This window comes from Vicia villosa, linkage group LG2 (assembly GCF_029867415.1).
Source record: "Vicia villosa cultivar HV-30 ecotype Madison, WI linkage group LG2, Vvil1.0, whole genome shotgun sequence".
NCBI classification, from domain to species: Eukaryota; Viridiplantae; Streptophyta; class Magnoliopsida; order Fabales; family Fabaceae; genus Vicia; species Vicia villosa.
The window spans coordinates 87,555,628-87,579,675 of NC_081181.1; the positions used below are offsets into that span (position 1 = coordinate 87,555,628).

At 35.3% G+C, this 24,048-nt stretch overlaps 2 protein-coding genes and 1 pseudogene across 2 annotated transcripts; all 3 read left to right on the plus strand.

Annotated features, from left to right (window-relative positions):
• Positions 1-11,491: 11,491 nt before the first annotated feature.
• On the plus strand, positions 11,492-12,352 carry LOC131649523 (uncharacterized). Its single transcript, XM_058919282.1, has one exon. The coding sequence runs from the start codon at positions 11,492-11,494 to the stop codon at positions 12,350-12,352; it is 861 nt and encodes a 286-aa protein (XP_058775265.1).
• Positions 12,353-13,737: 1,385 nt separating this feature from the next.
• LOC131649524 (uncharacterized) lies at positions 13,738-14,691 on the plus strand. Its single transcript, XM_058919283.1, has one exon. It carries the CDS (start codon positions 13,738-13,740, stop codon positions 14,689-14,691), a length of 954 nt encoding a protein of 317 aa, XP_058775266.1.
• A 3,108-nt stretch (positions 14,692-17,799) lies between these two features.
• On the plus strand, positions 17,800-21,255 carry LOC131651619 (large ribosomal subunit protein eL27-like; annotated as a pseudogene).
• Positions 21,256-24,048: the final 2,793 nt, after the last annotated feature.

Consider the following 24,048-nt stretch of genomic DNA (forward strand, 5'->3'; position numbering starts at 1 on the left):
ATATTTTAATATTATTTATTAATACTATTTCACTTTTAATTGTATTATAAATATAATTTTGAATATAATATTTTTTTTCAATTTAGTATAATATGTTTATGAGGACTCAACAAGAAATATTTTAACTTTATTTTATCAAATAAAATATATCAACTTTAATTGTAAATTTATATCTTTAAATAAGCCATTTACATTATTATAATATTGAAACATGTTACTATTTTTTCTTATTAACTATAAATAGAATTTCAAAGTCTATTATTATTATTCTTATTATTATTATTATTATTATAAAACATAATTGTTGATTTTATATCATAAATAAATTATTATTAATATTTAACTTTCAATTACTTGGATAACATAACGTTTATCTTTCAATTATTAGACATTTATATTATTTAATAAAAATAACTTATTCTTAATTATAATATAATTGACAATTATATATAATTTAATTTTTTTCATTATGATTTAATAGATATTATTTACATTATAATTGAAGTGCTTAATTACTTCTAAAATAAGAGTTTAAAAACGTAAATTGGTATGCACTATTAGTATAAAAAAAATGTATACCATCAATGTATGTCAAAGAGGAATAGCGGCTGTAGGGAACAATATGGATTGTGTGTTTTGCAACAATGTTCAGGAGGACTCTAATCATTGAAAGTTTGAAATGCGCCTAAGAGGTCGGTTTTCTTGAGATATGTGGATTATTTTTCTGGTTTATGGTAAGGTTATGGAAAGAGTAAAATGCAGAAAAATAAACGACACAACGATATATACTAGTTCCCCTCACAATTCGAGAGTACTCTAGTCCCCTTTCAACACGAAAGAGATTTCACTATAGTTAGAATGATTGTATAAGCCTATCCACACCAAATGTGATGCTTTACTATCTAACCTATAGAAAGATCAAAGGCTCTTAAAACCTTTAAGATCTTCACCACTAAGTGCAAGAAGAACAATCCTCTTCAATGCTCACACTTAATTCCAACAATCCTGGAAAATAAGTAAGCAACAATATATTTGAATAATTACAAGAGTTTTTGAAGATGAATAATATATATCAATCACTTGATTGATCTTCCCTTTCAAGCACACAATTCCTTTAATGATAAACAAGTGTTCAATGAATGTATGATATGAAACTTTGGTATTTTGAGTGAAGGTTATATGCACAAAGTTTCAATGAAAATGAAGTATAGACACTTGGTAATTTTTATGAAAGATATGGACACTTGAATTGTTTAAATTTTTATGAATGAAAGAGGTAGAGAATAAATTATGAAAATCTCAAATATATAGCCTCTAAGACACCTTTACAAAATGTTTTTATGTATGGAAGGATGCAAGGATAAAACGTGAAGAGGTGCCATTTGAAGAATTGAAGAAATTCTGAATTTTTCAAAATTTTCACGTGGGAACTGGTTCCCTTAATCCAGAACCCGGGTTCCCTATATGCAACATTACAAAAATTTGAAAAAATGAATTGGGGAACCGGTTCCTAGAATGTGGAACTCGGTTCCTGGACATGAGAAGCGCAAAAAGAAGTGGCAGGGGGTTCTGGGAACCGGTTCCTTCAAACTGGAACTCGGTTCCCATAAGTAAAAAACTCCAAAAACATATTTTTAAAGGTTTGAATGAGTTTCTAATGTTTTGTAAAGTTTATGGGACATGTATGGATGTTTGAAAACACTTATTTATGCATTAAGAGACTTGTATACCATATACCTTAATATTTTTGATCAATCAAGCTCCTTTTGGAATACTTGAATATTGTGCTTTCATGTGAATTGATCCACTCCTTTTGCAATTGAGATCTTGTCTTCATCAAAACAAATTTGTATAAAGATTGTCTTCACATTCTCCCCCTTTTTGATGATGACAAAATTTTGCTTGAAATTGATAAAATGATGTTTCTTTAACATTACAATCTCCCCCTAAGTCAAAGCTCCCCCTTGATTCTTGAATAATGCTTTGCTTGAGTTTTGGTTTTTGCTTTCTACAAATTTGTTAGAGAAACATACACACATACACGGATAACACATACATGGATATATAATTCTTCTCCCCCTTTGTCATTAGATAAAAGGAATGGGAAAGAAGATGAAAGATAAAAGACATCATGTATTATAATACAAACAAAAATTAACACACAAACTTAATATATAATGATAAAGATAACATAACATAAGTCTTACAACATAGGAATTGAAACTTAATGAAACATGACATAGGAAATAAAACATAGTGCAAACTAGAAATGCATAAACGGAAAGGACATTAAACGGAAAGTACATGAAACGGAAAGGAAATTAAGTAAACACATAATATTCATTCATCATCCATGCCATCAATCTCTTCATCATATTGGCCTCGATCACCATTATCCTCTTGATTGGGTTGGTTATGGTATTGGAGGATTTGTGCAAATTGTTGGCGAAAGAAGGCATTTTCCGCTTGTTGTTCTCTATAGTTGTTGGCCATGGTGGTTTCTATGGAGCACATTTTGTTGAAGTGAATATCCATGGTAACACCTCCTTCCGGAAAGGGTAGCGGAACGTCGGTTGGACCATCGTATTTGTAAATGAAGGTTCCGTCCATGGCTAAGACAATACCGGTATTTTTTAGAGCGGTTTTGTCGTTGATTTCACATTCCCTTGGAGACATAGGCAAGGAAGTTTGATTCTTAAGGTTAATTCTAGCAGCTTTCAAGAGATGATTAATTGGTCGACTATATGGCAAACCACCATTCAATTGTTGAGGCCTATGCATATGAAGCAAGATTGTGACAGCCCAATTGATCTTGATTTTATTTTTGACACCATAGAGCACTTGAAGTTCCAACTAATTGACACGAGAGTAATTTGAATGTTTTGGGAGCAAAACATAAGCAATGATGAAATGGAGCATTCTCTCATTAACTGGAAATTTTGATCCAAACATGTTATACTTTGTGAGGAGAGGGTTTTGTTGAGTCACGGTAGCGGTTTGAGAGGGTCGAATCATATCTGGAAAACTTTGTGTTTTGTTAAAACCTTCCCACTCCGGTGTATGTCCGGAAACCAAGATTTGGCCGGTAGTAGGAAGTCCTAAACAATTTCCAAAAGAAGCAACATCCATCCTAAAAGTCTTATTACGGACCGAAGTGGTGAGCTTAATTTCATCTAAATTAGAGAGATCATTACCAAACACAATCTTCAAATTTTCATAAAACTCCCTAACCAAATCCGGATAGATTTTTCCATAATCACTAGCAAAATTGTAAACTCCTTTATATTGTAGTTTTTCCGGAAAAATAAAACCTTGAGAAGGGAAGGATTCAAGGTTACCATACTTTGAAGACAAGAGAGGTCGGTTCTGAATATTGAGCTTTGGATTCTTTGGAGGTGGTTTCTCATCAAAATCATTGATAGGTTTCTTCTTTCCTTTGGATGCTCTTGAGGAAGAAGCCATGGATGAAGCTTTTGAGAGTTAGGGTTTGAGAAAGGGATTTTTGGATTTGTTCTAGATGGAGAGTTTGTGAAATGAGTTTGAGAGTGAGAGAGTCTTATATAGGAGTGTGGATGAGTGGGGTTTAATTTTGGTGGATTAAAATCTTGATTTAGTGGAGTTTTAATGGTAACGGAGGAAGGTTGAAGAAGATGAATAGTGGTCAAAGTTGTTGAAGAGAGGTTGAATGGAATGAATAAGAATAAGTTATGAGATAGAGTGAATAAATGAAAATAAAAACAAGTTATGACACATAGAGAAATGGGAAGGGAACATAAAAGAGGAGAGAGTTATGACATATAGAGAAGAGAGAAGGAAACATAAAAGAAGAAAATTTATGACATGTTGGAACAAGGAAACATAAAAAGAAAAGAAAAAAAATCATATGTGGTACGCAGGAACCGGTTCCCCCTTTTGGGAACCCGGGTTCCAGCCCTTGTGAAAGCGTGAAAACCTGGCAGATGGGTGCAGGAACCGGTTCCCCCTTTTGGGAACCAGGGTTCCTTAACCAAAAAGACCCAAAAATCATAGAAGAAAGTATTTTACAGATAGAACAAACATAAAAATAATTGCTAGTATAATATTAAATATATGTGTACCTTTGTTTTACCAAATGAAGAATCATATATCATTTTCATCTAAAATTCCAAGCTCTCGCCGAATTTTATAAAATAGTTTCTTTGCGAGCGGTTTAGTGAAGATATCTGCTAATTGATTATGGGTATCTACAAATGTGACTTCCACATCTCCTTTAGGCACATGATCGCGAAGAAAATGATGTCGAATGTCTATGTGTTTGGTTCTTGAATGCATGACCGGATTCTTTGTAATATTGATAGCGCTTGTATTGTCGCATCGAAGAGGAATGGATCCGAGATCAAGTCCGTAGTCACGAAGTTGTTGCTTAAGCCAAAGAATTTGTGCACAACAACTACCCGCTACTATGTATTCCGCTTTGGCCGTGCTAAGAGAAACACATGCTTGCTTTTTACAAGCCCGTGATACTAATGCATTTCCAAGAATGTGACTAGTACCACTTGTGCTTTTACGATCAGTTTTGCAACCTGCATAATCCGCGTCAGAATAACCAATTAAATTGCAAACACTACCTTTAGGATACCATAAGCCGACATTGGTTGTTCCTTTGAGATACTTCATGATACTTTTTACCGCCATGAGATGTGATTCCTTTGGATTTGCTTGAAAGTGAGCACAAAGACAAACACTGAACTATATGTCATGACGACTTTCATCAAATACAATAAGGAACCAATCATACCTCGATACTTAGTAATATCAATTGGAGTACCGGATTCATCTTGATCAACATATGTACCAGAGCTCATTGGAGTATTCAATGCTTTACAATTATCCATATCAAACTTTTTCAATAACTCTTTGCAATACTTGGATTGGTTGATGAAAATTCCTTCTTTGAGTTGCTTAATTTGTAATCCAAGAAAATAGTTCATCTTTCCCATCATAGACATCTCGAATTCTCCTTGCATCATCAATGAAAATCCTCACACATTTCTTTGTTAGTCGATCCAAAAACGATATCATCAACATAGACTTGAACCAATAAAGTGTTACTTTTGATTTTCTTAATGAACAAAGTTTTATCAACCTTACCCTTTTTGAAACCTTTTTTCACACAAAAAATTGCTAAGTCTATCATACCATGCTCTTGGTGCTTGCTTTTAACCATAAAGAGCCTTTCTCAACTTAAAAACATGTGAAGGATTTTTGAAGTCTTCAAATCCCGGGGGTTGTTTGACATATACTTCTTCATTGATGTAGCCATTCAAGAATGCGCTTTTGACGTCCATTTGATAAAGCTGAAAGTTTAAAGAGCAAGCATAAGCAAGTAAAAGACGAATAACTTCCAACCTTGCAACCGGAGCGAAAGTTTCTTCAAAGTCAATGCCTTCTTCTTGATTATAACCTTGAGCCACCAACCTTGATTAGTTTCGAACAATTATACCATTCTCATCAAGTTTGTTCTTAAACACCCATTGTGTACCTATGATATGTTTATCACTTGGTCTAGGAACAAGTTCCCAAACTTGATTCCTTTCAAATTGGTTTAACTCTTCTTGCATAGCAGTTATCCATTGGTCGTATTCTAAAGCTTCATTAACTTTGGAAGGTTCAATTTGAGAGACAAACGCCATGTTTAAGCAAGCATCTTGAAGATTTAGTCTTGTTGCAACGCCTTGACCAATGTCACCAATAACTTTATCGATTGGATGATCTCTATGAGTTCTCTATTATTTAGGTAGATCATTAGCATTTGCATTTGTTTGTGAGACTTCTTCTTGTTGTTCCGATGGTTTGACATTTGTACTTGGTTAAGAAACTTCTTCTTGTTGTTTCGGTGATTCTTTATTGACATCTTTTGAAGAAATTTCTTGAGGGATTTCTACTATATCATCATCATCACAAGTAATAATATCCTCCTTGGAGGGGTTAGATTCATCAAAAGATACATGCACTGATTCTTCAATTTTTAAAGTTATTTTATTATATATTCTAAAAGCTTTACTAGAAAGAGAATAACCAAGAAAAATACCTTCGTCAGATTTTTCATCAAACTTACCAAGATTATCTTTGTCATTGTTCAAGACAAAACATTTGCATCCAAAGATGTGAAAATAAGCAATGTTTGGTTTCCTTCCTTTGAAAAGTTCATATGGAGTCTTCTTTAAGATAGGTCGAATATTAACTCTATTACTTACAAAATATGTTGTGCTTACCGCATCTGCCCAAAAATATTTAGGAAGATTTGAATCACTAAGCATTGTTCTTGCAAATTCCACAAGAGATCTATTCTTCCTTTCTACTACTCCATTTTGTTGAGGAGTCCTTGGTGCGGAGAAATTATGAGATATTCCATGTTCTTCACAAAATTCTTCAAACGAAGCATTTTGAAAGTCTCCACCATGGTCACTCCTTATGGATACAATTGTTAGAGACTTCTCATTTTGAATTTGCTTTGCATACTTCTTGAACACTTTGAATGCATCATTTTTCTGCACTAAAAAGAATGTCCAAGTATATCTAGAGAAATCGTCAACAATAACTAAAGCATATACATTACCTCCGAGACTCCTTGTTCTTGATGGACCAAATAAGTCCATGTGTAAAAATTGTAGTGGTCTTGTAGTAGACACCACATTCTTAGATTTGAAAGTTGATTTTGTTTGTTTCCCTTTTTGACAAGCATCACAAAGACAATATTTGATAAACTTTATCTTAGGCAATCCAATGACAAGATCATGTTTTATTAATTTATTCAAATGTTCCATATGAATATGAGCAATTCTTTTGTGCCAAAGCCATGAGTTATTGTTGTTCGCCATGAGACATTTTACCTTCAAAGACAAGTCATCAAGAGAAATCATAAATATATTATTGATTCTTTTACCTTTAAGTTTAACCTCATGTGTGACTTCGTCTTCTATCAAGCATTCATCTTTAGTAAACTTGATCTTGAATCCTTTGTCACATAGTTGGCTAATACTAAGAAGATTGTGCTTTAGTCCTTCAACATAAAGAACATCTTCAATGGAAGTGAAAGGTGGTGCACCAACTTTGCCTACGCCAAGAATCTTTCCTTTATTGTTATCTCCATAGGTAACATAACCTGTGGGCTTAAGCTTTAGATCTGAAAATTTGTTGATGTCTCCTGTCATATGCTTGGAACAACCACTATCGAGATACCATTGATTTGATGTGGTCTTCAAGCATACCTATAAAATAAATTAAGTTTTGTTAGGTACCCAAACTTCTTTGGGTCCTTCATAATTAGTACCTTTATTTACCCACACATAATGTCCACTTGCCACACTAAAGTTTCTAACATAGCAAGCATTAGGTGTATGGCCACTTATACTACAATAAAAGCATGTAGGAACAAAATTACTTCTATATCTAGGAACATAAGGTTTCTTTTTAGGAGCATAAGGAACATAGGGTTTCTTTTTAGGAACATAAGATTTCTTAGGATGATGATGAACCACTTTAGGCTTGTTAACTTTATCTTGAGATGTTTGGTCACTTGCCTTAACAAAAACAGTTTTGTTAGTATATGGTTTTGAGAACTTTGAATAACCAAGTCCACTATTATCATTAGAATACCTTTGTTGACTAAGGATACCCTCTAAACCAATTTTTCCTTTTTCATATCTTTCAAGGACTCTCTTTAATTGAACGATTTGAAAAGAAAGTGAATCACAATTATTACATGTAGATTTTTGTTCTATTTTCTCAACATATTATTTCTTTTCAACCTCGAAATCTTTTTGCATGGTATCCATTTTCTCTTCAAGAGTTTTGATTTGTTCTCTTGAGTTGATATGGTTCTATATAACATTTTGCATTCATTTAATAATTCATTTATGGCACCTTGTGCATCATTATCGAAAATAGAGAATTCATTACTAACCTCATCGTTCTCATCTTCGGAATGGTGTGAAGCCATCAATGATAGATTTGCACTTTCGTCGCTATCCGAATCGGATGATGAACTTATCTCATTATCTTCCCATGCAACATAGGCTTTTTTATTCTTGAAGTCCTTTTTGCCTTTGACACCACCATTCTTGGAGAGTTTTGGACAATCTGGTTTTATATGACCTTGTTTACCACATTCATAACATGTGACATCTTGTGTTGAAGTGGAAGCCTCCTTTTTCCTGAAATGGTTCTTTCTTTTTACATGAGATGATTTATTATTTTTACCAAAGAACTTACCAAGGCGTTTAACAAGGAGCATGAAATTTTCATCTTCCATCGGTGGATCATTGTTCATAGAATCTACTTTCAAAGCAATGCCTTTGGATTTTGAATCTAGACTTTCATGCTTTTGAAGTCTTCCAAGTTCCGTTTCGTATTCTTGAAGTTTTCCGAACAATGTTGCGGAATTTATTTTTGTTAAATTCTTCTTCTCGGATATTGCCGTTACCTTTGGTTGCCATTCTTTGCTTAAGGATCTTAGAACTTTAAGATTTTGTTCCTCAGTAGAAATTTTCTTTCCAAGAGCGTCTAGATGATTTATTAAGTGAACAAATATCTTTTGTAGTTCAAGAATGGTTTCTCCGGGCTACATTCTAAATAATTCATATTCTTGACTCAAAGTATTTAAACGAGATCTCTTAAATTCAACGGTTCCTTTATGAGTTTCTACTAATGTATCCCAAAATTGTTTGGCCGTTGTACATGCCGAAACACGAAAGAACTCGTCCATGCTAAGTGCTCCTTGAAGAAGATTGATAGCCTTTTTGTCAGCAAGGACCTTCTTTCTAGAGTTGTCATCCCATGAGGCTTTAGGTTTATCTGATCCAACACCATTGACGACAGTTGTAGGAACATGAGGACCTTCTAGGACAGCCTCCCATACTTCTTCTCCTCGTGCCTCTAAATGAGCCCTCATGCGAATTTTCCAGAAGTCGAAGTATTGTCCACAGAACAATGGAGGTTTGTTGTTGCTACCACCGTCTCTAAAAACTGGATTTTGATTTGCGGAAGCTATCTGGATCTTTTAGGAATAGCTTACCTATAACCAGCTCTGATACCAATTGTAAGTATGAAATGCGCCTAAGAGGGGGGGGGGGGTGAATTAGGTTCTTAATATCGATTTTCTTGAGATATGTGGATTATTTTTCTGGTTTATGGTAAGGTTATGGAAAGAGTAAAATGCAGAAAAATAAACGACATAATGATATATACTGGTTCCCCTCACAATCCGAGAGTACTCCAGTCCCCTTTCAACACGAAAGAGATTTCACTATAGCTAGAATGATTGTACAAGCCTATCCACACCAAATGTGATGCTTTACTATCTAACCTATAGAAAGATCAAAGGCTCTTAAAACCTTTAAGATCTTCACCACTAAGTGCAAGAAGAACAATCCTCTTCAATGCACACACTTAATTCCAACAATCCTGGAAAATAAGTAAGCAACAATATGTTTGAATAATTACAAGAGTTTTTGAAGATGAATAATATATATCAATCAGTTGATTGATCTTTCCTTTCAAGCACACAATTCCTTTAATGATAAACAAGTGTTCAATGAATGTATGATATGAAACTTTGGTATTTTGAGTGAAGGTTATATGCACAAAGTTTCAATGAAAATGAAGTATAGACACTTGGTAATTTTTATGAAAGATATGGACACTTGAATTGTTTAAATTTTTATGAATGAAAGAGGTAGAGAATAAATTATGAAAATATCAAATATATAGCCTCTAAGACACCTTTACAAAATGTTTTTAGGTATGGAAGGATGCAAGGATAAAAGGTGAAGAGGTGCCATTTGAAGAAGTGAACAAATTCTGAATTTTTCAAAATTTTCACGTGGAACCGGTTCCCTTAATCGAGAACCCGGGTTCCCTATATGCAACATTACAAAAATTTGAAAAAATGAACTGGGGAACCGGTTCCTAAAATGTGGAACTCGGTTCCTGGACATGAGAAGCGCAAAAAGAAGTGGCAAAGGGGTTCTGGGAACCGGTTCCTTCAAACTGGAACTCGGTTCCCATAAGTAAAAAACTCCAAAAACATATTTTTAAAGGTTTGAATGAGTTTCTAATGTTTTGTAAAGTTTATGGGACATGTATGGATGTTTGAAAACACTTGTTTATGCATTAAGAGACTTGTATACCATATACCTTAATATTTTTGATCAATCAAGTTTAAGCTCCTTTTGGAATACTTGAATCTTGTGCTTTCATGTGTATTGATCCATTCCTTTTGCATTTGAGATCTTGTCTTCATCAAAACAAATTTGTATAAATATTGTCTTCACAACTTATTTTTTATCTGTTGCGTTTCAAGAAAGGTGTGGGAGCGGATCTTCTTGTAGACGGGGGAAGATTTAGATCTATCTTTTGACGAATTCTTAAACTCCGCAATCATTCAAAAGAAAGTGATGAAGGAAGTTACGAAGAAGAAGATTTCCGCAATTTGGGTGGCAACGACGTGGAACTTATGGAAAATGAGAAACACGATCATCTTCAAGGAAGGTTCGTTTAGTTTTGACGAAGTCTGTTCCAATGTTTTCTTTTGGTCTTGGAGGTGGTTATCCAATCGTAATACTTTATTAACACCTAGCTTTTACGATTGGGTATAAATGTCCGTAATTTTATTTCTTAAACTAGTAGAGTCTCCGGTTTTGTAAAGGTTGCATCTCTAATGCGATTTCTTTGAATATCAATTGCTTATTGAAAAAAAAAATTCTTTAAAAAAACTTTATTTCCTAAATATTAGATTTTAAACTAATAATTTAAAAAAAGTTATTCACATACTAATAAAATTTTGAAAATTATCAATATTGTAGATATTACTAAAGAATAAAAAGTTAATTATTATAGAGATTTTACTGGAAACTTTGGTGTGATAAGTCACTTATCAAATTATGTTACACCTTTTCACATAAAAACTATAGAAAAAATAAACTTTATGTATGTTCAAAATTTATTTTTCTTCAAAATTATTATTTTTAAAATTTATTTAATCTATCATTGTTTAATATTTATTTAATATATATAATATTTAAAATTTATTTAAAAAATATAAAAAAATTCAAACATTTGCGCAACGGCCAACGAGCGAGTCAAAGTCTAATTTTATAATATTACTCTTTATCAGGAAAGAAAAGAAGTTAATATTATAAAATATTATTTAAGGGCTATGGCGATTTCCGGCAATCTAGGGCGATTTCCGGCGAGATGCGTTGGCGGATCTTCTCCCTGAGTATCTGTGTAGTCTTGCGTTTCCGGTGGGTTTCCTAGAGACTCCTGTTAGGGTTAATATTCACTCTTTCAATTTTGGTTTAAACTCCTGGCCTTAGGGTCAGGGACCTTGTTGAGGGGGTGGTTTGTTTTCACTGGCAAGGTCTTGGGAGGTCTATCTTTTCTTCTCGGGCAAGCGCTACTTTCTCTTCTCTTCTGGCAAGCGTTTTTCTTCTTTCGCGAGGCTCCTTAGATGGTTCGGGGTGGGTGGACTAAAGTGTCACACAATAAACGGTTCGCTCCAAGATGGAATACCTTTCCTTATGGTGGTCGCAACCTGAAGTTCGCAGAGAAAAAGGGTGAAATTACTTCCTTGTTTGTGTCTGATTTCCCAGATGATACGACGGCCAAGGTATTGTTCGAACTTTTCGGGTGTTCAGGAAACGTGGTAGAGGTTGCTATAGCACCGAGGAGGAATGCTTTCGGGAAAAGGTTTGGTTTTGCGCGTTTTGTGGAGGTTACGGATGGTCGATTATTGGCGGTGCGCTTGGATAACATCATTATTGCAGGTAAGAAAATCCATGTGAACGTTCCGAGATTCGATAGGAGACAGGTTGGGGGAGTAAGGAATTTTGGGAATTCTGTTAGGGGAAATCAAGGTAATTTTGGAGTAAGGCATTCGGTAGGGAACAAGGTTGCACCAAGAACCTTTTTAGCCAGGAAAGATTGTTCTTATGTAGAGGTGGTGAGTAAGGATTTGGAAGGTAGGGGATCGATGGAGACAGAGAATGATGTGGTGCAATTTAAGTCTTCTGATGTTTTGAGAGGGAGGCTGGAAAAAGCATATGTGGCTAAGGTTTGCATTCCGGGGTCGGCTCACACTATCCAAACGCATTTCGAAATGGAGGGCGTGTTTGCGGTTAAAGTTTCACCTTTGGGTAGTAGCATGTGTCTGTTAGAGGAACTAGAGGATGGTTTCATTGAAGATTTAATAGGGGGAGGAGAAGATTGGTGGAAAGGATGGTTTTCGGAGATTAAGAAATGGGAGGTCGGAGCGGTGGCACAGGAGAGGGATGTATGGATCAGAATTTACGGAATTCCGGTTCACGCTTGATGTCCAGAGTTCTTCGTAGCTTTGGCCGAACGGTGGGGCAGGTTCATATGCACGGACGAATCCACTGCGAAAGGAGACTCCTTTGTCGCGGCGAGGATTATGGTTAACATTCCCATCACAAGTAAGGTACCCGATTCGTTATCTGTTAACATTGATGGTCTGGTTTTTAAGTTGTTGGTTAGAGAGGACGCACAGGGATTATACAGCTTTCCAACTAAGGGTAAGGTGGCATTGTCGTCGGAGGGTAGTTTTTCTGAATCGGAAGAAGGGTGGCCGGATGATTGTGAAGATGGGCTGGGAAGTTTGTCAGACAGCACTGAACAAATCCCTGTGAATCATTCTTTGGACGGTAAAGAAGGTGTAGAAGTCGGGAAGGAAACGCAGTTGCCGGCTCATAGTGTGAGTGCTGACTCTGGTTTTCGGGTTTCCGAAACTAAGGGGACTGGGAGCAGAGAGCAGTCGGAGCATCAGTTTAGGGGGGCTTTTGATTCAGCTTTAAATAATATCAGGGGCAGTCTGGTGTTGGGGGCAGCTGGGCCTGTTTTGATGCTGAGCAAAGTGATTGTGGGGAGCGGAAATATTGAGGGGAGCAGCGACTCGATTGAGAATTCGTCAGTGGCGCCAGGAGGTATGCATAGGCTTATTTCCAGTCATGTGCATAAGAATGTGGCGGTTCCAGTTAGTGAAAGGGAGTTGAATGTGGTGAAGTATGGTAATAATAGTGACGTTGTGTCTTGTAATGATGTCGATATGGTTCTGTCTGGGAGAAAGGATTTTCATGTTGCTGTGGACAACAACTTGGAGGGGCCGGTTGAATCATCACCTCCAAGGATTATATGTCCTTTGGCTTGTGAGGGTGTAAAATCTGTTGGGAAAAAGGTGAAATATAAGTTGTTGAGGGCTGGTCCGAGCAGGGGCAGAATTGGGGGTTGTAAATTGCAACCCAATAGCAGCAGGCAGAATAAAAATAAGGCAGTGAAAGACATAATAGCCCAGCGGATTAATAGCTTTGCTGGAGGAAGTACCGGTGAGTTTTCGGTGTGTTATGGTCAACAGGTCGAGGAGTCGGACATATGTAGGAACAACGGAAGGCAATGGGAGTTCCTTAAAAAGGACGTTGGGGAAAAATTATGGGAGGCAATCGTTGCGTTGGGGGTTGTTGATGAGAAAGGCCAGAGCAATCTAGTTAGTAGGATTGAGAATTTGGAGAAGGGGAGAGAGTTGTCAGTGGTGGGTAGGAAGGAGACTAATAATGAGGCTCAATGATCATTGGTTCATTGAATATTCGAGGGGGAGCTAATGCGCTCAAAAGAAGGAGAATAAGTAATTTAATTATTAAAGGAAATGCGGACATTTTTTTCATGCAAGAAACAAAGATTACAAATATGAATGAGGATTTTGCTTATAGCTTGTGGAGAACTCCGGAGATTGATTTTTCTTTTTCCAATTCGATAGGAAGATCGGGTGGGTTGATCACGCTATGGAAGAAAAATAGTATGGATGTTCATCATAGCTTTAAAGGGGAAGGTTATTTGGGTATCAAAGTGAGGTGGAAGGAAGACTTTTATTATGTTGTAAATGTTTATTCATCTTGCGACATGAATAAGAAGAAGGCTTTGTGGGATAAATTATTAGACTTGAAGAAGGTGTTTAACGATGGGGAATGGATTATAGGAGGTGATTTCAATGCGGTTAAGAACGGTAGGGAAAGAAGAGGGAGAGCGGTTGGGGTTCTCAAGAAGGAGGTGGAGCTTTTCACGGAGTTTATTCTCATGAGGGGTTTGGTAGACATTCCGTGCAAAGAGAAGAAATATACTTGGTTTGGTGGAGATGGTAAGGCGATGAGTAGGATTGATCGTTTCTTATTATCAAATGTTGTGGTGAATCGGTGGGATGTTATCGGGCAAATGGTGGGTGATAGAGATATTTCGGATCATTGTCCTATTTGGGTGATGACGGAAAAATATAATTGGGGGCCGAAACCGTTCAAATTCAACAACGAATGGTTTTCCTTTGATTCCTTTATTCCTTTCGTGGAAAAGGAGTGGAAGTCTTTGAAAGTGGAAGGAAGAGGAGATTTTGTGTTGAAAGAAAAACTTAGACTTTTAAAAGACAAACTCAAGAAGTGGAACAAGGAAGTTTTTGGCAAGATCGACTTGGATATTGAGGAAGGCGTCCAAGATATTAATCTTGCCGATGAAAGGTTAGCTTCTTTTTCTAATGTCTTTTCTTCTAATTCATTAGAGGAAAATGTGGTTAATAGAAAAGAGGCGACGAGCACCTTTTGGCGGAATTTGAGGATAAAAGAAAATATGCTCCTCCAAAAGTCCAAGTTGTAGTGGCTTAAAGAGGGAGATTCCAATAGTGGTTTTTTCCATAAAGTAATGAAATCTAGAAGAAGACATAATCATATTGGGCCGATTCTTGCTTCGGGAGGTATGATGGAGTCGGTGGAGGAAATTAGGGAGGAGGTTTGTAAGCATTTTGGGAACAAATTTATTGAAACGGAGGAGGTTAGACCGGAGTTAGAAGGTATTTCCTTTAATTCTATTAGTAGGGAAGAGGCGATGGACATAGAGAAACCTTTCCTTGAATGTGAGATTAAGAAGGCGGTGTGGGAGTGTGGTGACACGAAGAGTCCGGGTCCGGACGGCTACTCTTTTCTTTTTATTAAGAGGTGTTGGAACTTTATTAAAGAAGACTTTCTCAATTTTTTTAACTACTTCTTCCAAGGTAGACCCATGTCTAAGGTGATCACTTCTTCTTTTTTAACCCTTATTCCGAAGTCTCATAACCCGATTGGTTTAGATGATTATCGACCTATTTGTCTAGTGGGTTGTCTTTACAAAGTGGTGGCGAAACTTTTGGCGGGAAGGTTAAAGGGGGTGCTCCATTCCATTGTTTCTCCATGCCAAAGTGCTTTTGTTCCCGGTAGGCAATTATTGGATGGAGTGGTGGTGGCTAATGAGGTGGTGGATTACGCGAGAAAGGAAGGAAAAGAATGCATTTTGTTTAAAGTGGATTTTGAAAAAGCTTACGATAAGGTGAGTTGGAATTTTTTGAGATATATGTTAAACAAAATGGGGTTCGGAAGCAAGTGGATGAAGTGGATGGAATTACTAGTGTTTAATAGTAATATGTCCGTGCTAGTAAATGGTTGTCCTACGAAGGAGTTTGTGGTGAAGAGAGGTCTAAGACAAGGAGATCCTCTTTCTCCTTTTCTTTTTGTTCTAGTGGCGGAAGGATTAACGAGACTAGTGAAAAAATCCATTGAGGTGGGGGAATTTCAAAAATTCAACATTAATGGTTCGTGTTCGGTGGATATTCTCCAATTTGCGGATGACACTTTAATAGTGGGGGAAATCAATTGGAGACATGTGTGGGCGTTGAGAGCGATTCTTCGGGCTTTTGAGCTTGTGTCGGGCCTTGGGATTAACTACCATAAAAGTAAGTTGATTGGTATTAATTCTAATTTTCATTTTTTGGAAGCGGTATCTCATTTCTTTTCATGCAAATTGGAAGATAGCAACTTTTATTTTCTCGGAATTCCTATTGGTTTCAATCCGAGGAAAGAAGCAACATGGGTTCCTCTTGTGTCTAAGATAAAGAACCGGTTGGAAGGATGGACGAACCGCTTCCTTAATTTGGGAGGAAGAATAACTCTTTTAAAATCCGTGCTTAGTTCTTTGGCCATTTTCACCTTGTCTTTCTATAAAATTCCGAAAAAGGTGGCTAAGAAGATCAATAGCATTCAAAGCAAATTCCTTTGGGGAGGAGTAGAGGAAAGAAGAAGAATTCATTGGGTTAAGTGGGAGGACGTCACTTTACCGTTGAATAAAGGGGGATTGGGAGTTAAAAATATTGTTTTGTTTAATTTGGCACTTCTTAACAAGTGGAGATGGAGGATAATTCAAAGGCAAGAGTCGTTGTGGTATAAAGTCTTGAATGCTCGGTATGGAGAGATTTCTTCAATTATGTTTGTTGGTAGTGGAGGGAATAAAATTTCGTCGAAGTGTTCGATTTGGTGGAAGGATGTTGTTAAAAGTATTTATTCTACTTCCTTTGATCCGATTGAGAATTTTTGTAGGTTTTCGGTTCATAATGGGTTCTCCACTCCTTTTTGGGAGGCAAGGTGGTTTTACGATCTTTCTTTAAAAGAGTTGTTTCCGGATTTATACGTTATCTCTCGATTAAAATATGTATCGGTGGCGGCCATGGGTGGTTGGAAGGAAGGAGAGTGGATATGGGGAGATTTTGGTGTGTCCGATGTCGACACGGAACAAAGTGGCTTGGAGGAGGTGTTTGCGGATTTTAAAGGTAGGTTGGAGGGATTTAGAGGATGGAAGGATGGTAAGGATTCCGTGGGGTGGAGGGACTCCGAGGATTCGGTCTTTTCGGTAGCTTCTTGTTACAATTTTTATTATAATCTCCGTTTGCCCTTTGGTCCTCCTAATAGGTTTGACGATGCTTTTGAGTTGTTATGGAAATTAGAGGTTCCCTTCAAAATCAAGGCGTTCGGTTGGAGATTATTTCTCAATAGGCTACCGGTGAAAGATTTGTTGGAGATCCGAGGTATTCACTTTCCTTTGGATGAATTAAAGTGCTCTTTTTGTGGTTATAGTTTGGAAAATAGTAATCATTTATTTTTTAGTTGCTTGGTGGTGAAAAATATTTGGAGAGAGATAGATAGGTGGGTTGGTAAAGGGGATACAATAGTTGAAGAGTGTTTGTCGAGTTTTATGGATTGACACTCATTTTTTGATAGTAAAAAGGTGAAAGTTAGGAAGTTGGGTGTGGTATGGCTTGCCATCACTTGGAGTATTTGGTTGGTTAGGAATGGTAGTTGCTTTCGGAAGGAAGATTGGAATGTGAATAATACCGTTTGGAATATCAAGCACTTGGTGTGGAGGTGGTCTTTTTATGGGAAAATTACACACCCCAATTACTCTTTCTACGAATTCGTCAAGGATCCTCTGCTTTTTTTGTCGTAGATGTAATTGGTATGTAATTTTTTTTTGTCGGGCTTTCCCGATTCTCTGTGTATCCGGGTTCACTACTAGAAATTTGGCCTACGGCCACGCTAAAATTGTCCACAGCTCAAAAACTGTGGCCACATATATGATTTGGCCATGGTTATCAAAGCGTAGACATATGTTTTGAAACATTGAATCCGGAGTGTGAAACTGTGGCCTTTTCTTTATTTGCCACGGTTAACAAACTGTAGATATTTTAAGCCACAAATAAAAACCGCGGCATTATAATTTTCACTCAAACTGTAACACAAGCCCAAAAAAATATATCCTGCCAGAATTTCCCCCTTTTTTTTTTTAGTTTCCCTCTTATTAAATATTTTCTTTTCTATTTTTTATAGATTAAAAAAAGAAAAAAATTAAAAATGTAAATAATAAGGCTAACCTAATTTTTTTCTCTAAACCCTAAAACCTACTTCTCACACAACTCTCTCACTTACCATTCATCCACTCAGCCGCTTCAAAAAAATGAAAACCATCTCTCGATTTCTCCCTCTCCCTCTCTTGATTTCTCCCTCTCCCTCTCTCAGTTTCCAAATCCTTTATACATCAGAACAAACTAGGGTTTTCATTTCTAACCCTGAAACGGCGATTCAGTGAGCGAGAGAGAGTAACAAAGATCCAAAATGGTGAAGTTCCTCAAGCCAAACAAAGCCGTCATCGTCCTCCAAGGATGCTACGCAGGGGAGAAGGCAGTCATCGTGAAGAACTTTGACGATGGAACTCGCGAACGTGCTTACGGTCATGCTAGCAGGGATCAAGAAGTACCCAAGAAAGGTTATTAAGAAGGATTCGGCCAAGAAAACCGCTAAGAAATCGCGCGTGAAGGCCTTTGTGAAGCTTGTTAACTATCAGCATCTGATGCCTACTAGGTATACTTTGGATGTGGATTTGAAGGAGGTGGTTACAAATGATGCGCTTGTGAGTAAGGATAAGAAGGTTACTGCTTTGAAGGAGGCGAAGAAGAGGTTTGAGGAGAGGTTTAAGACAGGGAAGAACAGGTGGTTCTTTACCAAGCTCAGGTTTTGAGTTAGCTTTGTTGTGGGTTGTTTTGATTTTTCTAATTAATCTTTGTTTTAGTGTTTTTGAATCTGTGAACTCATTTTGGATGGTTGTTATTTCATAATTTTATAAATGTACTACATTGAGGATTTATATTTGTTTTTGTATGGCTAAGTTAATTTTTATGCCCTTTATATATCCATTTGGCTATATTTATTTGGTTTGGGTATCCAAGTTAACTATTTATTTATACATGTGTTTAGGGTTTGTGGAATTGATTTGAGCAAATTGTTTTGGATGCCGAGCTAAGGTTTATTGAATTGATTTGTGCAAATTGTTTTGGATGCCGAGCTATGGCTACTACAGGTACTTAGAAGAGAAACTCTGATAACATTTTCTGATGTATATAAGGGTCTCTGAGATGAATTGATATTTTATTGTAGAGAACAAGAAATCATAAGATGTGTTTCTTTTGCAGTGTTGGTTCTTGCATTCAATTAAAATGGTGCCCCGACTAGTAGATCAATTGGTGCTCCTGTTGTTATTCTCTCTTTGGCAATGCAAGGAGTTTTTCGAGGAATTAAGGACACAACAACTCCTTTATATGTCATAGGTATATATATATATATATATATATATATATATATATATATATATATATATATATATATATATATATATATATATATATATATATATATATATATATATATATATATCATTATTTATAATACGAAAAAAATCTTAATTAAGTGCGTATCACACGAGTTCTTATTATATAACTCTAACTATCTCCTGTTGAATTTAGATACATGACATCAATAATCGAGACATGGGAGATTTCAAGTTTGACTCATAAGCTAGAAAGCTTGTATGGCCACCTTCAAAAGCTGCTAACAATTTTCCGTCAACATTTAGGTAATGAAGTCGGTCTAACTACTTGTTTTAGAAACTCTGCACGCGTGTTAATGACGAAGAAGCACTGTTTTGCTTTTATTTAGATAAAATTTCTTTAATCTACATGCTTTGAAACATTGTTATAATGCAGATGACAACAAACAAAAAGAAGTATTTGAAACACTTCCGCGCCTTTTTGAGACATCACACCAAGATAACATTAAGGTTCTCAAAGCTTTGATTTACTGCAAGGGTGATCCATTGCCACTGTTTGATGGTTCTACCAAACAAAGGGTTAGCATAGATTATGCTATTACTTCATTTAACACCTAGTAAATATGTATTTGAATCAACCAATCTATAATTCATAATCATTTTTCTGTTCAACTCAAGGTATTTTATCTGTTTCAGGCAGTGAGGTATTGAGGAAGAAAATTGTGCTGCTTTACATAATAGACCAACACCATATATCTGACCAATTATTTGAACCGTACTTTTTGCTTCGTTCAATCGCAAATCCGCAATTCTGCAAATAACTTTTTTACTGCTTTGAAATCTACAGTTCTGTAATGGACAGTTTTACTGCTCAATTATGCTACTCAACAATCCACAATCCATTAATGTCAAGGTAATATTGTGATTTAATTATGGTTTAGGGTACTTTGAATGAATGTTTCTTAGTTCTTTGCTTGCTTACTGGTTCACAGGTTCTAGTTGAATATTGTCTGATCAGATTAGTCTCTTTGAGTGAAAGTAAGCAAAATAGCGTTGGTTGTTGCGGTTTGGAATCTAGGTAACATATTGTTTACTTATGATATCGTAGTGTTGAGTTTATCAAAGGTGGAAATACCGTCTTCTGATTATGAGGCTTCAAACAGTTTTTGCTTCTTTCATGCAGGAGCTATCTTATAGTCTGCATCTAGAAACATGTTAATGAATGTTGTTTGGTCTGCGGAAGTTGTGCTGCAATTTGGGTGTGTGACTCTTATCTTTTTCTCTTCATTCATTCCCTGACCTTTTGTATGTGATTTGTATATTTTTCAACCGGTCTGCTCTAAGATATTGAGAGTTTATAGTGCTGTCATGGTTTTAGATATATGGCAGTAGGCAAAAGTAGGACAGAGATAACTCATTTTAACATTGTGTGCTTTGTGTTTTGTTTCATTATTGTAGTATAAGTGTGATTTGTACTCTTAAAGCATCTTAGTTAGCTAACTTCACCTTCTAGGAAACATGCATACATGCATATTAAATTATACTAAAAATATGGATATATTTGGATCATTACCAATTCTTATAGTCCTGTTGTAAACAATATGGTTGTTCATCTGTCATAGATTTGGAATGTCAGCCACCTAAATTGCTTTAGTTTAGAGATTTAGAAGTTGTGATATTATAGTGTTACAAATGTTATTATAGTAATTCTATTTTTCTTTTATAGAAGATGTTAGAATTGATAAACATCCTTTTAATTGTATATTTGGCCGCATATTAAAATTGATAAGCATTCTGATAATTCATTTATAGAGTTGTCAATTTGTTCTCTTATTCATCTCAAAGTTAATATTTTCTTCTTACTAAGTTATCTTCATCTAGTTTCTTAGGCTTTGACCAAAAAGTGTATTTGATCATAGTACAGATTCCATCACAAACACATGTGTAAGTATTTACTTCACCACTTCTATCTTACTATAAACCTCATCATTGCTGCAGCTTTCACAAGACATTCAGTGGCACTTCATTGTCCATTTACAAATGTACAACAGATTCAATCTATCAAAACAATGTAATTGCTTAGATTTATGAAGTTCGGTCTTAAATTTAGATTTTTTTTATCAGCTCTTGCTGCATCCTGAGCTTATATATGTAAGCTACATACATGTAAAATAGAATTTACCATTGATGAATAGTTTAGGAAAAATGCTATTTACTTATTCTTTAAATTTAATTTTATATCAGCTCTATTGACGTTAATGTTAATTTGCTTGTAATTAATTAGATTCTAATCATCAATATTATTGTTAATTTTATATGTATATTCTTTAAATTCTTTAAATTAATTAGATTCTTTAAATATTATTGTTAATTTGCTTGTTAATTTTTATATATATATATATATATATATATATATATATATATATATATATATATATATATATATATATATATATATGACATTTATGTAATGATACAGAAATAAGCCATGGCAAGATAAATGGTTTAGAATGCATAACATATAATCACGGTTTTAAATTTGTGGTCATAACCAAACCGTGGCTATATTTTGAACCAAAATTGTATGTTAAACGTTAAATTGAAACCGTGGCTTTACCATATAGCCACAGTTTTGTAGTCATGGCAAATATAAACCGCGGCCTTAATCAAGCTACCTAAACCGTGGCCTAAAAAAGCCACGGTTGTAAAAAAGGCGTGGTCTATACCAAAAAACCGTGGACTTTACTTTAGGCCACGGCCGCATACTCCACAGTTGAATTTCCGTGGCCAAACCGTGGCCTCAGCGTTACGCCACGGTTATTTTACATATAGCCTCGGTTTTCTGGGCGTGGCAGGAGACCTTTTTTTCTGTAGTGGTTGGAGAATCCTTAGTTCTCCGGTTTAATATATCTTGCTTACACAAAAAAAAAAAAAAAAGTCTAATTTTATTTTTAATTATATGTACAAATAATAACGCAAATACGCAATTATTAAAAGACATAAAAGGCATCACATGGATGATCGCTTTAGGCCTCTTTTAGTGATGGATAAACATACGCAGAGAAATGAACCTGGACGACCGATCGAACAAAATAAATGAGATATCCACTATAACTAGCAACACTTTGTTATTCCTTGTTTTTGCTTTGACCTCTGTTTGAGATGCAAAATATTACAGTGCTAAATGGAATCAAATACGTTGAAGTGTATCACTTCACACATTTAGAGGAACTTTTCATTCTTAAAGTGACAGGACAGTACCATAAGATTTCTTAAAGTAATATCATATCCTCATTTTCTCTTGCGAAACATCCTGACCATGTTCATTCTGCCATGTAGAGCACAAACTTTCACATTTATTTGTCCTTTGAATACGACATCTTTATACTATATATAGAGCCTTAGCTATGCATTATTTTGAGCAGATTAATTATTTGTTGATTGTATCTTATAGTTCCTTTGAACGCTTCATGCATGAGACTTTCTATTTGGTCTAAAATCCATTAGAAAAGATAGTCCCTTTTTCATCTATGAAGTGTTTGGGGGAACTCTTGGATTCATCCAACACTACTACACATCTTTGAATACCAACAGGTGAGTAATGTGTTTACAGAAATTCTAGAGTTCAATTAAGAAACTGTTAATAAATCAATGTTTATGTTGATTTTCAAATTTGAATTATAGAAGAATTACCGATCAACTCACCTTTCCAGTCTCTTCTTTATTTTCGTTTTCTTGTTCCTCCATGAAAATTTGAAATGTTCAAACAACTTGTATTTTTCATTTAAGAAATATATGTGTGGGTCCAGAGACTTCTTGAAGTCTTGCAATACTTTCAAACCCTAACTCTCAAAAGGCCTTAAGGACCGCAGTAACTCTTGATTTTCCATTTCTTATGCTGTTTTTCTTTTGATTTAAACCCCTATTAATGTGTACTAATGTCCTCATTCATTATGAGTTAAGTAGCTTTATAATTTTTAATATTAACTTCCCTGCACATCTATTATTATCTACTATATTAAAACATACTCCTATATTTTCAGACATAAAATCATTTTTGGCACATAAAATCATTTTTGTCATATTTCTCATATTTCTTTATAGACTTTTCTAAAATGTATCTTTATTTTTCAAAAGTCAAAATCACATAAAGATGTCACTTGAGATCAGGAGATCAAATCTTAAAAGATAACAAAAAAACATATTAACCTAATAACTATTTACATATATTGTCATAAACTCTATAAAATAATATTTCTATTTTTCTTGCAGTTAAAAAATTAAAATATATAATAACCTAATAACTACTTACATATTCTGATAAACCTTATAAAATAATATTTTGATTTTTTTACAATGATTTTTTAATTAATAAAATTAAAATAAATAAAATTTTACATATCTTTTCTAAATAATATATCTAAAATAATGTTAACTTCTTTCTTTTTTTTTAACTAAATTGTTAAACTACTCTTTCGTCATATCATTTACAACAAAACAAAATATTCTCTTAGACTTTTTCTGGGTTCTTTTCAATGGAATGGCAACGGGCAGGAAGGCGTGGCTTCAAGAACTTGTCACCACGTTGGGATTCTTTTCTGTAGAGGGGTATGCAAGTGAGAGATAAGGAGGAGATATCGTCGTTTTATTTTTCAGAGTTTCCGGAGAGATCAAGGGCAGTCAATTTATTCAAACTGTTTGGCTGTGTGGGAGAGGTGGCGGAGGTTGTTATACCACCTAAACGCAACAAATTAATATGGTAAGCGTTCCGGTTTTGCGAGATTCAAAGGGGTAGAGGAGGAGAGACTTTTGGCGGTAATGCCTGATAATATTATTATAGATGGAAAGAAAATTCATGCCAATCAACCAAGACTCAAGAGAGTAGAGGGTAAAGGGTGGGAGGAAGTCAGGAGGCAGCAGAAGGAAATGGAGAGGAAGGACACTTCTTCTTCCTAGCTTTCTTCAAAGGGGAATGGATTTGGAGTGGGTGATATCTCTTATGCAGCAACAGTAACTAAGGGAAAGAGGAGTGAGGAAGTTAAGGCTGCAAAG